The 17,421-nt window shown below is 42.0% G+C and overlaps 1 protein-coding gene across 1 annotated transcript; it reads left to right on the forward strand.

Annotated features, from left to right (window-relative positions):
- Nucleotides 1-4,041: 4,041 nt before the first annotated feature.
- LOC144686967 (gamma-crystallin S-1-like) lies at nt 4,042-15,332 on the forward strand. The gene is made up of 5 exons (XM_078552811.1): nt 4,042-4,050; nt 5,903-5,964; nt 7,873-7,882; nt 13,024-13,266; nt 15,008-15,332. The coding sequence occupies exons 1-5, from the start codon at nt 4,042-4,044 to the stop codon at nt 15,281-15,283; spliced, it is 600 nt and encodes a 199-aa protein (XP_078408937.1). The 3' UTR covers nt 15,284-15,332.
- Nucleotides 15,333-17,421: the final 2,089 nt, after the last annotated feature.

Here is a 17,421-nt window from a genome sequence, read left to right on the forward strand (position 1 = left end):
TTCTTCAAAATAGCACTGTGGGATTTTTTAATGGCTGCCTCAAAGGGCAAACAGAACTTTGGTTTAAAATCTCATGTGAAAGACGGCATCTCCAACAATGCAGCACTCCCTCAGTAGTGCAGTGGAGTATCAGCCTGGATTGTTGGGCTCAAGCGCTGTAGCAGGACTTAAACTCACAACCTCCGTCTCAGAGGCAAGACTGTTACAACTGAACCATGACTCTATTATCTAGTTCCCTTTTGAAAGTTATGATTGAATCTGCTTCCACCAACCTTTCAGGTAGTGTGTTCTTGACAATTTTCTGTGTAAAAATATATTCTCCTCATCTCCACACGGTTCTTTTGCCAATTACCTTAAATCTGTGTCATCTGATTGCCCAACCCTCCTGCCACTGGAAACAGTTTATCTTTATTTACTCTATCGAAAGGCTTCGTGGTTTTGAACACCTTTATTAAAATCTCTCCTGGACTTTCTCTGCTCTAAGGAGAGCCAACCCTAGCATTCTAGCATCTCCATTTAAGAGATATCTACCAGCAGAGAATTTCAAGTTACATTTCAAGTTACCAATTACATTTTCAATTTTTGTGGCCATCTCTATGGCTGTGTGGGAAGCAATTAGGCAGCAGCCACTGGATCCCACAAACCCATAACAAGGAAAAGTCTTTCAGATTTAATTTCTCTTAGAATCGTTGAATCTTACATCACAGGTGGAGGCAATTTGGCTCTTTGTGCCCATGCTAGCTCTCTGAAAGAGTTGTTCAATTTAGTCCCACAGCTTTTTTCTCATAACCCTCACAATCAATCCCCTTCAAATATATGTTCAATTGCCTTTTGAAATTTCCTATGGAACCTGCTCTCACTTTTTCATGTGGATCAAAAGAACCCTCCTCCCTTCCTCTTTATTCCTCTTCGTCTTCTTGCTCCTCCTCTTTCTCATACTCCTCAGCTGCCCACCATAAAGTGAATGATGTGTGCGGCCCCTTCATGATGCTGAGTTCCTGCAGCACACAGCAGGGCACCACAAACCTTGAGGTCTACTCTTATGAAGAGCAGGCCAGGAAGCAGAAGTATTGATTCAGCGTATCAACAGCATGCATGATCACATTCCAGTTGGCAGCATGGCTTTCATACTATACATGCAGTACATGTGTCCATGGGTTGCACACTGGAATCATCAGCCTATCATCATCAAATAGCACTTGTCGCCCAGTAACCACCCTGTGGTCATTCAAATGCAACTGGCGTGCCAGAGAATGATGGCAGCATGACAACTGTTAGGACATCAGATATCAATCTGCATGATTACATGGAACCATAGAATGATTACAGCACAGAAAGATGCTATTCGGCCCACCTTTTTTATGCCTACACTGTACAAGAGCAACTCACCTAGTCCCACTCCACTGCATTTTCACTACAAGTAATTATACAATTCCCTTTGAAAGTCTCAATTGAATATGCTTTCACTACACCCTCAAGGTAGAGCATTGCAGATCATAAACACTGACGGTGTAAAACATCTTTACCTCATGTTGCTGTTGCTTCTTTTACCTTAAATCAGTGTCCTCCAGTTCTCAATCCTTCTGCCAACAGTTTAATCTCTATCTTCTCTGTCTTGACCCCTCATGACACCATTTATCAAATCTCCTCTTAATCTTCTCTTCTCCAAGCAGAACGTGACAGATTCTCCAATCTACACACATGGCTGAAGTTCCTCATTCCTGGAATCATGCTTGTGAATCTTTCCTGCAGCTTCTCTAATGTCTTCACATCTTTCCTAACGTGTGGTGACCAGAATTGGACCCAATACTCCAGTTGAGGCTGAAGCCGGGTTTTATACAGGTTCATCATAACTTGCTTGTTTTTACACTCAATGCCCCTATTTATAAAGCCAAGGAGCCCATATGCTTTATTAACCACTTTCTCAATCTGCACTGGCACCTTCAATGATCTGTGCACACAAACCCCAAAGTCCCTCCACTCTTGCACCCTCTTTTGTTAGAATTGTACCCTTTATTTTGTATTGCCTCTCTATTTTTACCTACTAAAATGAATCACTTCATGCTTCTGTGCATTCAGTTTCACCTGTCAAATGCCTGGCCATGCTAGCAGCCTGCCTAAGTTCACTTGAAGTTTAACACTATCCTTCTCACAGTTCACAGTGTTTCCAAGTTTTGTGTCATCCACAAATTTTAAAATTGTGCTCTGTACACCAGAGTGTAGGTGAATAATATAATCACAATCCGTGGATCACAAGCTTGATGTGGTGGAGAGGCTTGTGCATTCCGATGATTCCTGGTGCGATGCCGTCGGGAACTACTTGCTCCTGTTAGGGCTGCCCATGGTGGCAATGTCGGGAGGTGGGGGATGTGCCAGACAAAATGCAGTCCACAAAGTCCTCAATGGCAAATAGACGAAGGAAGGTTGTTCATCTCACTGACTGCAAAGGTGGAAGAAGTTCTCGGTCATCGTGGTTCGACATGTCACCGATAATCTGACCACAAAACCATCAAAATCATGTGGAAAATGACAGTGCCCCAAGGTCTGCATGTTGAACAAATTCACACATAGGCTTCCATTTTCCAAGTCCTTTGATGGAGAATTGGAATTGGGGGCCGTGCTCTGAACCTGGGAGACCCTCTGTCAAGAATCTGCACCCAGGCAACAGATGCATGAAGGTTGTTGGAACCTGTGCTGGGGCAGAGGTTTCTTTGGGCAGTAGGATCTTTGACTGAGCAGTCCTCTTCATGATACCCTGTGCTCACCCCAAAGTGGGAGGGGGCTAGAAAAAGTGCCCCAACAATAGATTGTCCCGCTTTCTCCTGGCTGGGTAACCACACCCTACTGAATCACAATCTTCATGGTCAAAGAAAGAAAACTTTAAATTTTGCAACTTGGAATGTTAGAACACTCATGAATAATCTCAAGAGTGACTGTACTGAGACAAGAATTGCAATCGTAGTATGTGAACTGCCAAGACTCCAAATTGACATTGTCACCCTCAGTGAAACCCGCCTTCCTGGGGACAGGCAGCTGAAGGAAGAAGCAGAGGGATATACCTCCTGCTGGAAAGGAAATGCTGACAGCGACCTTGTGTCCAAGGAGTTGATTTTGCCATCTGGAATAGATTCTTGAATGCACTGCCAGAACTCCCTTATTGTATAAATGAAAGTCTTAATGCACTTCACCCACAGCTCAGCCGTCATCAACTTGCCACTATAATCAGGAGCTTGACTCTGATGAAGGTGTTCAAGAAAAATTCTATTCTGACATTGATGAAGTCCTCACTGCCATCCAAAAGAAGAGGATCATCCTTCTGGGGGACTTTAATGCCAGTCTTGACTGTGATTCTGATGTTTGGAGAGCAACCAATCAAAAAAACCAATACAAATAATGTCCTCCTGCTGACAAAGTGTGCTCAGCATGGCCTCATTATAACAAACACTCTCTTCTGCCTGAAGGACAAATTCAAAACCATCAAGATGCATCCTAGATCAAAGCACTAGCAGCCCCTGGATTATGCCATTGTTCGAGTCAAAAATCAAAGTGATGTCTGAATCGTTCAACCCATGTGGGGGACTGATGCCTGCTGGACAGATCATCAACTTTGTTCGATTGGTTTTGAATATCCACCTAGCATCAAAACATTACAAGACCCAGAAGTCCAAGAGAAAGAAGATCAGTGTCTCAGCCCTAAAGCAGCCTGACTAAAGAGATGAATTCCAAGTGCAGAATAGTGGGGTCAAGCAAAGCCAACTGTGGCCAAACCATTGGGTTCAAGCAGTGTCGGACAAAAACAGGATGAATTGATAACACAATAAAAATAAATATCTATGACCTGATAGCCATTTCAGAGACATGGTTGCTAGGTGACCAAGGCTGGCACATAAACATTCAAAGGTATTCAACTTTTTGGAAGGACAGGACGATCAGAAAAGCTGAGGGGTAACTCTGATAATTAAAGATGACTTTAGTACAGTAGTGAGATTGACCTTAGTTCAGAAAACCAAGATGTAGAAACAGTTTGGGTAGAGATAAGAAATGGTAAAGGTAAGAAGCCACTTGTAGGAGTGGTTAATAGGCCCTCTAACAGTAGCTACACTGTAGGACAGAGTATACAGGAAGAAATAATGGGGGGCTTGTAAGAAAGGTACTGCATTAATCATGGGTGATTTTAATCTTCATATAGACTGGATGAAACAGATTGGCAAAGATAGCCTGGGAAATTAGTTCATAGAGTGTATTTGGGGCAATTTCTTAGAGCAGTACATTCTAGTGCCAACTAAGGAGAAGACTATTTTAGACCTGGTAATGTGCAATGAAACAGGATTAATTCATTACCTCATAGTAAAGGAATACAAGGCAACAATGATCATAACATGACAGAATTTCATATTCAGTTTTGGGGTGAGAAGTGTAGGTCTAAGACCAGGGTTTTAAACCTAAAAAAAGGCAATTACAATGGTATGAGGACAGACTTGGATAAAGTGAACTTGGTAAAAAGCTTAAAAGGTAGGATATTAGGGAAACATTTAAGGAGATATTTCATAACTCTCAGTGAAAATATATTCCATTGAGAAAGGAAGACACCATGAGAAGGATGCATCATCCATGGCTAACTAAGGAGGCTAAGGATAGTATGAAATAGACCATAAGACATCTGCCCTGCCATTCAATGGGATCATGGCTGATCTGACAATCCTTAATTCCACTTTCCTGCCTTTTCCCCATAACCCTTGTTTCCCTTACTGATTAAAAATCTGTTTATCTCAGCCTTGAATATGCTTAATGACCCAGCCTCTATAGCCCTCTGCGATAAAGAATGCCACAGATTCACTATCCTCTGAGAGAAGAAATTCCTCCTCATCTCTGTCTTAAATGGGTGACCCCTTGCTCTGAGAAAACAACTTCTCAGCATCTCCCCTCTCAAACCCCTAAAAATCTTATATATTACATTAAGGTCGCCTCTCATTCTTATAAACTCCAATGAGTACAGGCCCAACCTAGTCAACCTCTCCTCTAAGAAAATCCCTCCATATCTGGGATCAACCTAGTGAACCTTCTCTGGACTGCCTCCAATGCCAATATATATTTCCTTAGATTGGGGGATCAAAACCATTCACAGTATTCTAGGTGTGGCCTAATTAGTGCCTTGTATAGTTTTAGCAAGACTTCCCTATTTTTATACTCTATTCCCTTTGAAATAAAGGCCAACATTCCATTTGCATTCCTTATTACCTGCTGAACTTGTATGCTAGCTTTTTGTGATTCAGATACAAAGACCCCCAAATCCCTCTTTCTGCAATCTTTCTCCATTTAAATAACATTCAGCTCCTCTGTTCTTCCTGCCAAAGTGCATAACCTCACATTTTCCCATATTATATTTCATCTGTTAATTTTTTTCCAACTCATTTAACCTGTCTATATCCCTCTGTAGACTCTTTGCGTTAACTTCACCATTTGCCTTCCCACCTATTTTTGTCTCACCTGCAAACTTGTCAATAGTATAATCATTTTCCTCATCCAAGTCATTAATATATATATTGTAAATAATTGTGGCCCCAGCACTGATCCCTGTGGCACTCCACTAGTTACAGGTTGCCATCCTGAAAATGCCCCCCTTATCTCAACTCTGTCTTCTATTAGTTAGCTATGGTCTCTTATCTTATTAAGTAGCCTCATGTGCGGTACCTTATCAAACACCTTTTGGAAATCCAAATATATTATATCTATTGATTTCCCTTTATCTATCCTGCTTGTTATCTCAAAGAATTCTAATAAATTTGTTAGGCATGATTTCCCTTCATGAAGCCATGCTGACTCTGCTTGATTATATTATGTATTTCTAAATGCTCTGCTATTACATCCTTTATAATAGACTCTAACATTTTCCCAATGACAGATGTTGAAAGAAAATGAGTACTACATTGTGAAGATTAGTGAAGATTGGCGGGCCCGGGAGCAGTAGGGAAACAGGCCCCGACCGCGATCGGCACCCAACCGTGATTTCAATTAATGGTCAGCCAGCATGAAACACACGCTGAAAAGCTCAGCGTTGCCAGGGTGGGGGCGGGATGGGGGCAGGTGATAACGTTTACGCGGGTGCAGGTGAGCGCTGTGAGAAAGCTCCCTGAAAGCAGACAGCTGCCTCAGGGAGCTGCAGACCTGAAAATGCTAAAACAAAGTTTTAAAAAGCTGCAAAAAGCTCTCCATGCAACACAATCGATCACCTGAAAATATAACTGATAAAAATGCTGTCCACAAATATTTATTTTTATTTCATTTCATAACGAAAATTTCATCTCACCCTTGGATGAGGTTTGATGAAAAATGCAAAGGCCGCCTGGCCAATTCACCCATCTGCCAGCTGTAAGGTTGGATGGGCAATGAAAAATCGCAGATAATTGCGGCATTAATGGGCTTAATTGCTCTCTTAATTGTCGGCAGGTGTGCTTCTGATTTTTGGGCGTGCCTGCCGAGCGAAATATCGCGCGAGTGTGCGATGATGTCGGGACACTCGCCCGACATCTTCTCGCGCAATTTTACGCCCGATCAGGTTGGGCGGGTGCCTGCCCGAGGACGTAAAATTCAGCCCTAAGAGTTTCTACAAGTATTTAAAAAGGAAAAGTGATCACTGGTCCCTTAAGGGTGAGACTGGAGAATTAATAGTGGAAAATGAAGAAATGTGGAGGAATTGAACAGGTATTTTGTGTCTGTCTTCACTGCAGAAAACATTAAAAAAACCCAAGAATATTTGAAAATCAAGAGGTAAAGGGGAGAAAGAAACTTAAAACAATTACCTAGGGAAAAGGTACTGGGAAAAATATTAGAACTAAAAGTTGACAAGTCCCCTGGACCTGCCTGTTTTCATCCTTGCGCCTTAAAAGAAGTGGCAGTAGAAATAGTAGATGCATTGGTTGTGAACTTCCAAGATTCCCTAGATTCCGTAAAGTCCCAGTGGATTGCAAAATTGCTAATGTAACACCTCTAATCAAAAAAGGAGGGAGAAAGAAAGCGGGAAACTATAGGCCAGTTAGCCTAATATCTGTCACAGGGAAAATGCTGGAATCCATTATCAAGGAGGTAATAACAGGATGTTTAGACAATCATAATACAATCAACCATTGGTTTTGTGAAAGGGAAATCATGTTTGGCTAATTTATTAGAGTTCTTTAAGGAAGTAACAAGCAAGGTGGGTAAAGGGGCACCTGTAGATGTGGTATACTTGAATTTCCAGAAGACATTCGATAAGGTTCCACATCAAAGGTTACAACACAAAATAAGAGCTCAGCATGTAGGAAATAACACATTGGCACACATGGAGGATTGGTTATCAGAGTGGGTGAAAAAGGATCCGAAGGCAGTAACCACTGCCTAGTAGAGCAGGCAAAAAGAGGACCTTCACTTACTCTCAGGAGAGAGGCAGTGAGCAGATAAATAAAGACCAAGGAGTGAGGCCTAGAGCACTTACCTTCGGGAGAGAGGCAGAGCTGCAGGTAGAACACAGCTGGGGCGGATAAATAAAGGCCAAGGAGCGAGGCCTAGAGCACTTACCTTTGGAAGATAAGCACAGAGGAGCAGGTACACCAGGATTTTGAAAAAAAAGTGAATAGTGACATCACAGGGAAGTTGTGAGGTGATTGGTTGGTGAGTATTGCTGTTTAGGGACTGAGTCTAAACAAGTAGGAGTATAAAATAACATTCAAAATATTAACTATTAGTAACAAATGAGTAGCTGGTGAGTCTTATCTTTCATTCTTAAGTAAGGTTTATTACCACCAGTAAGGTGTAGTAAGTGTTGGTAGGGTTTATCAGTATTAGTAAGGTTTATTAATAGTAGTAAGGTTTACTAGTGTAGTAAAGCTTTATTAGTATTGGTAAAGTTTATTACCAGTAATGAGGTTTATCTGGAGTAACAAGGTTATCAGTTAATACATTGAGAAATGGCACATCCTGTGCGATATGGGAGCTCCAGGATGTTTCCCATGTCCTGGATAATTATTTGTGCAGGAAGTGTCGTCAGCTGCAGCAGCTTGAGCTCCAGTTTTCAGAGCTTGAGTAGCAGCTGGTGTCGCTGCAGTGCATCTGTGAGGTTGAGCATTATGTGGTTAGCACATTTATAGATGTGGTCACCCTGCAGCTTAGCAGTCTGCAGGGAGAGAGGGAATGGGTGACCAGATGACCATTGAAAAGGAACAGACAGGTAGTGCAGGAGTACCCTGAGTGCATCCCACTCTCCAACGAGTATTCAGTTCCAAATACTGATGAGAGTGATGGCATCACGGGTGGCTCAGCTGCACATGGGGTTGCAAGGAACACTGGAAGAGCCGTAGTGATAGCTGATTCGATAGTTAGGAGAGCAGAGAGGCATTTCTATGGCCACAGGCGTGAATCCAAGATGGTGTGTTGTCTCCCTGGTGCCAGGGTTAAGGATGTTGGCTGGAGAGCATCCTGAGGGGGGAGGATGAACAGCTAGTAGTCGTGGGTCACATTGGCACAAACGACATACATAAAAAAAAGGGCTGTGGTCCTGCAGTCAAAATTTATGGAGCTAGGTAGAGAAACAAGACCTCAAAAGTAGTAATCTCCAGATTCCTCCCAGTGCCACGTGACCGTGAGCATAGAGCAGATGAATGTGTGTCTGGAGACATGATGCAGGGGGGAGGGCTTTAGATTTCTGTGGTATTGGAACTGGTCCTGCGGGAGATGGGAGCAAAAAAGCCAATGGTTTTCACCTCAACAGGGCCAGGACAAATATCCTTGCAGGGAGGTTTGCTAATAGTGTTGGGCAGGGTTTAAACTAGTTTGGCAGGGGGATGGGAACCTGAGGGTGAATTCAGAAGAGACAAAATTGGAAATGTAAATGGAAGGGAGAAGGTTAGTGAATGAGTCAGGAAGGCAGAGGAACAAAAGTTAGAAAGTAACAAGAGTTTGTCATTGCTCAAGGGTATATACTTCAATGCAAGGGATATAGCAAATAAAGCAGACTAGCTGAGGGGACAGGTAGAAACATGGCAATAATACTATTACAGCTATTACAGAAACATGGCTTAAAGAGAGACAGGGTTGGCTTTTCAGACAAAGGGAGCTCTGAAGAAGGGTCATACAGACTCAAAACGTTAACACTGTTTCTCTCTCCACAGATGCTGCTAGATCTGTTAAGTTTTTCAAGCATTTTCTGTTTTTATTTAAGATTTCCAGCATCTGCAGCATTTTGATTTTTCTAAGAGAGGGTGTGGACTTAGTTTTAGGAAATAAAGCTAGGCAGATGGCAGGAGTGGCAGTGGGAGAGCATTCTCTCACCATTTAGCTTTTTCACCGTTTAGATAATAAGCTTCTTTTTATTCTTCCTGCCAAAATGAATGATTTCACACTTGCCCACATTATACTTCATTTTGCCAGGCCTTTGCCCACTCCCTTATACTATCTATTTCCCTTTGTAGCCTCCTTACGTCCTTTTCACAACTTACTTTTCTACCTATCTTTGTATCATTAGTAAACCTAGCAACCATACCTTTGATCCCTTCATCCAAGTCATTCATATAAATTGTAACAAGTTGTGGCCCAGCACTCAATGCTATGGGACACCACTAGTTACATTCTGCCAACCAGAAAAAGACTCATTTATGGCTGCCCTCTGTTTCCTGTCAGCCAGCCAATCTTCTAAACATGCCAATATGTTACCTCCTACAGCACGAGCTTTTATTTTCCATAATAACTTTTGATGTGGCACCTTATAAAATGCTTTCTGGAAATCTAAGTATAGTACATCCACCAGTTCTCCTTTATCCACAGCACATGTGACTCCTTCAAAGAACTCCAATAACTTGGTTAAACATGATTTCCCTTTCACAGAACCATGTTGATTCTGCCTGATTGCATTGAATTTTTCTAAGTGCCTGGCTATAACCTCCTTGATGATCAATTCTAACACATTCCCCATGACAGAAGTCAAGCTAACTGGCCGATAGTTTCCTGTTGTCTGCCTCCCGCTCTTCTTGAATAGAGGGGTTATATTTGCTACTTTCCAGTCTGATGGAAACTTTTCAGAATCTAGTGAATTTTGGAAAATTAATACCAACGCATCTACTACCTCATTAGCCACCTCTTTTAAGACCCTAGGATGAAGTTCATCTGGATCTGGAGACTTATCAGCCCACAGCTCCATCAGTTTGCTTAGTGCCTTTTCCCTAATGATTGTAATTTCACCACGTTCCCCTCTCCCTTCGACCTCTTGATTTATAGTTATTACTGGAATGTTTTTGTATCCCCCAAAGTGAAGACAGAAGCAAAATATTTGTTAATTTCATCCATCATTTCCTTATGATCTACTACTAACGCCCCATTCTCACTAGAGGGCCAACACTCACTTTATCTACTCTTTAGCTGTTTAAATACCTGTAGAAACTCTTGCTGTCCATTTTTACATTTCTGGCTAGCTTTCCCTCATACTCTAATTTATTTCTCCTGATTAACATTTTAGTCATTCTCTGCTGTTCTTTATATTCTGACCAATCATCTGACTTGCCACTCATCTTCGCACAGTTATACACTTTTTCCTTAAGTTTGATGCTTTTCTTAACTTCTTTAGTTAACCATGAATGGTGAGTTCTCCTCTTAGAATTTATCTTTAAAATAGAAATATACTTATTCTAAGTATTCTGAAATATCCCCTCAAATGTCTGATATCAGTGACACATAACAGCGCTAGAGAAATTCCACTAGCAATGCCTCCGCTGCATCCTCAGGATTCATTGGGAGGACTATCGCACAAATGCTCCTGCATTTCTTAAAGTCAACTCCACAAGCATTCAGGCAAAGCTCCTGCATAATCAACTACAATTGACTGGATACCATCTGGTCAAAAACCATCTCCCATGTCAGGTCCTATATTTTTCAACTCTCAAATGGCCAGCTTTCCGGGGGGCGGGGAACAAAGAAAACACTTCAAAGACATTCCAAAGCCCTCATTGATGCACAGAAGTATTGACATTAATGACTGGAAGGAGCTTGCTACCAATTGTTCAAAACGGCGACAACTTGTCCATCAAGCTGCATCATGCTTTTAGTCCAAATGCCTCATCGATGAGGCAGACCAGCAGCCAGGAAAGAAAGATAAGTAAGCAAATCCTGCGCTCCAGAACCCACAGCCTCCTGTCCATTTGAGAGTTGAAAAAAAGATCTGCAGGTCACATGAAGACCCATGGTAGAAACTTGTAAGGCTGAGTAGATGTCATCCTCGAATCAAGGGTCAGCTGATGACAAATATAGCTCAGGAAAAGCACTGGTCCTAATACCAACCCCTGGGGAATCCCACCATTTTATCATGCTCCAGTATGACAAACAGCCATTCACCACTATGCTCTGCTTCCTAACAATCAGCCTTCATTGTGTCCATGCTGCTAGTGTCCCTTTCATTCCATGGCAACCAAAATTGCTGACAAGTCTGCTATGTGGTACATTGTCAATGAAAGCAAAAAAAAAATCAGAGATAAAGTCTTAAAGTACAAAAATAGTAGTTGGTGTCCCTGCACATTACCTGCAAAACTTTTCCATCTTAATTCAATTGCATTATCATTTTGATGCACACCTTAGTTTAACAGAAACAAAAAATGCTGGAAAAACTCTGGAGGTTTGGCAGCATCTGTGGAACAGAGAAACAGAGGGGAAAAGTTTCCCCCCCGTTAGGGGGGCTGTCTGGCGGCGGGCATGAACCCAATCGGCGCCCTCGATCAGGGCCGCGCTGCCTTTTTACGCGGGCAGGCCCATCGTGACGCTTGCCCAGAAGCGCTGTGAGCGCCCTGTTCGTGCGGGGGGATGTTCCCTAAGTCCGGGCCTGCACATGTGCGCTAAAGAGCGCAAAAATCTCCCTTAGGCACAAAGGTGCCTCAGGGGGATCAGTTTGACATTTAAAACCTGAAATAAAGCATTTAAAAACTTTTAAAGCATGCCCCACCATGTGAACTGTCACATGAATTGGGACATGTCAAAGAATTATTTAAAAATTTTTTATTGAATTTTAAAACCCTTCATGAAACCTCATCCCGTTCGTGAAGGCCGCCTGGGCTCTTCGCCTGCCCGCCAACCTTAAGGTTGGATGGGCAGCTCATTTAATTGCTTTAATTAGTTTTTAACAGGCTTTAAAAGGCCTTTGACAGTTCGGCAGGCACGCAACCGACTTGGCTGTGCACCCGCTGAACTGGAAATCTAAATAACGTGCGGTGATGTCAGGACGCCCGCCCAACATTACTGTGCGTCATTTTACGCGTTGGTGAGCGGGCCCCACCCCCGCTCACCAACCACAGAATTCAGCCCAGAGTTAACATTTCGAGTCCGATACGGATTCAAAACGTTAACTCTGTTTCTCTCTCCACAGATGCTGCCAGACCTGAGTTTTTCCAGCATTTTTTGTTTTTATTTCAGATTTCCAGCATCTGCAATATTTTGCTTTCAACTTGCACCTTAATTTAATTGGACTCAAATAGAACAATAAACCCATTTACAGTTGCACTGTCACTGGAAGTACTTACGTCAATGAGCAAAGCAACTAAGTGTGAGTTTTGTTTCTCCTCTTTGGGTTAATTTAGAAACCGAGCTAGCTGGCTATGCTTTGAAAATAAGTTCTTGAAGATGGATTTTGTAACCATTGCTGTTTCAAAAGTGTTTGAATGCAGAAAGCACAAAAGCACGTGTTTTCACACGTCAAATAAAATGAAGTGAAAGCAAAATGAAAAGAATCAGTGACATGTCTAGCAACATGTCAAGTGATGTCTTTTGTTCTCTTTTTGCTGACGTTCAGCACCAAATCATTTGAATAACAAGAGTAGAGTAGAGTGGTCATTTTGTACAGCATATATATACCACGGTGTAGAACTCGTTGCTATGTTAGATCAGTTACTCATCTAACTGTGAGCTCAAAATGGGAAAGGCAAGAACCAGTCTGATTTTGTACAGAATGCTAGAGTTCTTGATTACTATCTCTAGATTTTCAAGCATATTAATTTATTTTGTCTCTTTCCACAGATCATCTTTTACGAGGACAGGAACTTCCAGGGACCGCACTATGAATGTAGTAGTGACTGTGCTGACCTGTCCCCTTACTTCAGACGCTGCAACTCCATCCGTGTTGAGGATGACTGGTGGGTGTTGTATGAGAGACCCAATTACATGGGATACCAGTATGTTCTGAGCAGGGGAGAATATCCTGACTACCAGCGCTGGATGGGATTCAATGACTGCATCAGGTCATGTCGCTCCTACCCAGAAGTAAGCTGTCTGTTTACATATTCTACTCAGATCGAGGTCTGGGAAATGTTCATTCAGCAAAGCACCTCAATTTGGAGATGTTATCCTGTTTTTCATGCTTGACATTTGTAATAACAGTAAAGGTATACAGCTGAGTTCTTAAGGGTATAAATGTGCATTGGTAGAAATTGGAACTCGTTGCTCCTCGAAATTGGATCAAGTAATTTTTCAGGCATTGCTGTTGGTTATCTAAAACAGGGGTTAGGTTATTAAAACACAAATGAGGGGCCTAACTCATGGCTTTAGGTTCTCTTATGAAATTGTTTTTTTGAAAAGCCTTAATCCTGTTGGCTGAAGGAGGGTAAGGGTGCTTGCCTGACTCCACAGTCCTTGTGATCACAGCCTCTCCACTCACTTCATACCCTCCAACTCCCATGCCCACTTTAATCCACTCCTGTGCCCCTCAAATATGCAAACTGCCTCTGGAGGTTGTTTGTGCATCAAATGTTAATGAGCAACGATGCTGAATTTTGATGCAGGTTGGCATGCAGCTGCCTTCAAGACTGGGAACAAAAATTGGACCTGATGAGTTTCTACTTTTTAAATACTTTTCATTGAATACCATGAGCATCTGACCATTTATCTGAATAAGGTATTTACATACAAATGGGCCTTTTGGCCCAGCATGTCTATTCAGTCATGTCTATGCTGTCATGTGCTCCACACAAATATTCTTCCATCTTTCTTCACCTTACACTGTAAGCATATCTTTCTATTCCTTTTACTCCCATGCACTTACCTGGCTTCTCCTTAAATACATCAATAGAAAATTTTCTATTTTTGATAATCCCAACACCACATTGCCTCTTGAAATGGATACATTCAAATATTTTGCACATCCACAACTAGACTTGTTCATATTAAATGATATTTTAGTCTGAAAAGGAGTTTATTGGATTGGTGGTTTGGCAAGCAGGTTTAGGCTGAGAATCTGCAGAATAGGACTCATTAAATTGTTATTGTTATCTTGTGGGCGACTTTCTTTGTGTAACTTGTTTTGTTACAACATAAGGCCAATTTTGCATTGAAATACCAGATGTCTCAATTTCAGTGAGTGCAGCATTTGGACTCTCAGTCCCACTTCATATTGCATCAAAGGTACATAAAAGTGACACGGGGGTAACAACATGAGCCCAACAAAAATCCAGTCACTGACAAAAGGTCAATATTCCAGACCATCACAGACATGACTGAGTGAATTGCTTCAATTCCATCACCCCATTATCTGTGGAGATATCCATATCTTAGGTCTGCTTACACAATGCATTAATGCTCAATGGAAAGCTGTTATAGCTCATGGTGTACTGATTCCACAAACAGCCCAGGACATCGAGGTTGTCAGCTAATGTGAACTCTCATTCCTGCATCACCCACATAGAGGGACAAGATAATAATAATCTGAAGAAAACAGACTCTTACTGATATTAAAACAACTCCTGCCTATATGAGTCAATAACATTGGCCTTACTTTTGTTGTGATTAAAATTTCCTTTTTAATGGAATAAAATTACACAAAAGTTGTTAATCAGGTGAGAATATAATCCACAGGTCCGTTCATGTTATTAAGTTGTCTCAGCTTTACTTTCACTGTTAATGAGATGATCCATCAGCTGTTCCCTTCAAACCAACCAGCTCCTTTTGTTTTACAAATTTCAAGTAAAAAATTGATACCATCACAAATGTGGTTTTATTTCTATTACAGTACCGAGGAGGAAACTACAGAATGAGGATTTATGAGAGACCTGACTTTGGAGGACAGATGATGGAATTCATGGATGACTCTCCATCTGTCTATGATCGTTTCCGTTACCATGACATTCACTCCTGCCATGTGATGGACGGTTACTGGATCTTCTATGAACATCCCAACTACAGAGGCCGACAGTACTTCCTGAGACCCGGTGAATACAGGAGATACAGTGACTGGGGCGGCTACAACTCAACTATCGGATCTTTCAGGCGTATGAGGGATTTTTAGATTTTTTTTGACAAATATGGTTTTGTTTTTCTGATGCATGAGTCAGAAGAATAAATATACATAACTTTACTGCTGTTTCTCTCAATTGATTTGTGTTTGGATTGTCAGGACAATTGTCTATAATGTTAAAATATTGAATAGGATGGTGTTGGAACTTGGTCACTAGTTTAGTTGGATTAATGGATCCGGGTCGCATGCTTGTTTCGGGATGGCCGAGTTGGTACCATAGACAGAGTAGATCAGCAGACAATTCATATGTAGAACACATTCTATTCATTTACAAAGGAATTCAGCAGCTACACTTGTGCACTTGTGTGCTTACAACTCAAACCCTGTCTGTACAGTACGGACTCTAATTCTAGACTACTCACTACTGACTACTAAGATAGCCCACGCTACTCTGCTATTGGATGCTAAGATCATGTGATCTTCCATTATGCCATTCTTCTTAAAGGTATATTACAAATCAGATTACCACATCCCTCCCCCTTTACTCAAAATATAAAATTATTTACACAGATAAGTAATTTACAAATTTAGTCTTTCTGGGGGTTTCCTTATGCATGTAGAACATCTCAGCGCTACAGCTTCAGATGCGTTGTCAGGAACCTCCTTTCCTAGTGTTGTCTGAACATCAGGTTCTTCGGTGGGCACCTGCAAATCTGTTTCCTCAACTCTTGCAGGTACAGCCGATCCTTCAGACACATCTGTACTCAGTTGAGTTCTTTCAACAGGAGATGCTGATGCAGTTGTGAACACTGGAAGAATCATTTCCTGATACTGTGTTTCTCTCCTTATATGATCTGTATGTCTCCGTATGACTCGGTCTTCCACTGTCACATGGTAAGAAAGAGGTCCAGTAACTGCACTTATTTCACCTGATAACCACTTGGGTCCTTCTCCAAAATGTTTCACATATACCAGCTCTCCTACGGTAAGCTCTCTGTCACAACTATGCCAGTCACGTTCAGTTTTCTGATTTCCCTGACTCCTTTCCACCTTCGGTCCTAAATTTGGCATTATTAAGCTCAATCTCATAGTCATTTACAGCTCAGAAGGAGACCATTCGACCCATCATGTCCATGTGGTCAACAAAGATCTGACTACACTAATCCCATTTTCCAGTGCTTGGCCCATAGCCCTGGAGGCTATGGCAACACAAGTGAATATCTGAATACTTCTTAAATGTTACGAGAGTTTCTGACTCAATCACCTTTTCAGGCAGTGAGTTCCAGACTCCCACCACCCTCTGGATGAAAAGAATTTCTCCTCAATTCCCCTCTTAGCCTTCTACCTCTTACCTTAAATCTATGCCCCCTGGTTATTGACCCCTCTACTAATGGAAAAAGTGCCTTCCTATCCACCCTATCTAGGTCCCTCATAATCTTATACACCACTATCAGGCCCCCTCTCAACCTTCGTTGCTCCAAGGAAAACAACTCCAGCCTATCCGATCTTTCCTCATAGCTCAAACCCTCCAGCCCAGGCAGCATCCTGGTAAGTCTCCTCTGCACCCTCTCCAATGCAGCCACATCCTTCCTATAATGTGATGACCAGAACTACATGCAGTACTCCAGTTGTGGCCTAACCAGCATTTTATACAGTTCCAGCATAACCTCCCTGCTCTTGTATTCTATACCTCGACTAATAAAGGCAAATATCCCATATGCCTTCTTAACCATCTTATCTACCTGCCCTGGTACATTCAGGGAACTGTGGCTATGCACACCATGGCCCTTCTGATCTTCAGTACTTTCCAGGGTCCTACCATTCATAGTGTAATCCCCTGCCTTGTTAGCCCTCCCCAATTGCATTACCTCACACTTTTCCTGGTTGAATTCCATTTGCCATTGTTCTGCCCACCTGACCAGTCCATTAATATCCTCCTTCAGTTTATGGCTATCCTCCTCACTATTTACCACCCTACCAATTTTCGAACCATCTGCGAACTTCTTGATCATACCCCCTTACATTTAAGTCCAAATCATTTATGTACACCACAAACAGCAAGGGCCCATCACCAAGCCGTGTGGAACCCCAATGGAATCAGACTTCCAGTCACAGAAACATCCCTCTACCATCACCCTCTGCTTCCTGCCTCTCAGCAAATTTTGGATCCAACGTGACACTTTGCCTTG

Source organism: Cetorhinus maximus, chromosome 11 (assembly GCF_964194155.1).
Source record: "Cetorhinus maximus chromosome 11, sCetMax3.hap1.1, whole genome shotgun sequence".
Lineage (NCBI taxonomy): Eukaryota > Metazoa > Chordata > Chondrichthyes > Lamniformes > Cetorhinidae > Cetorhinus > Cetorhinus maximus.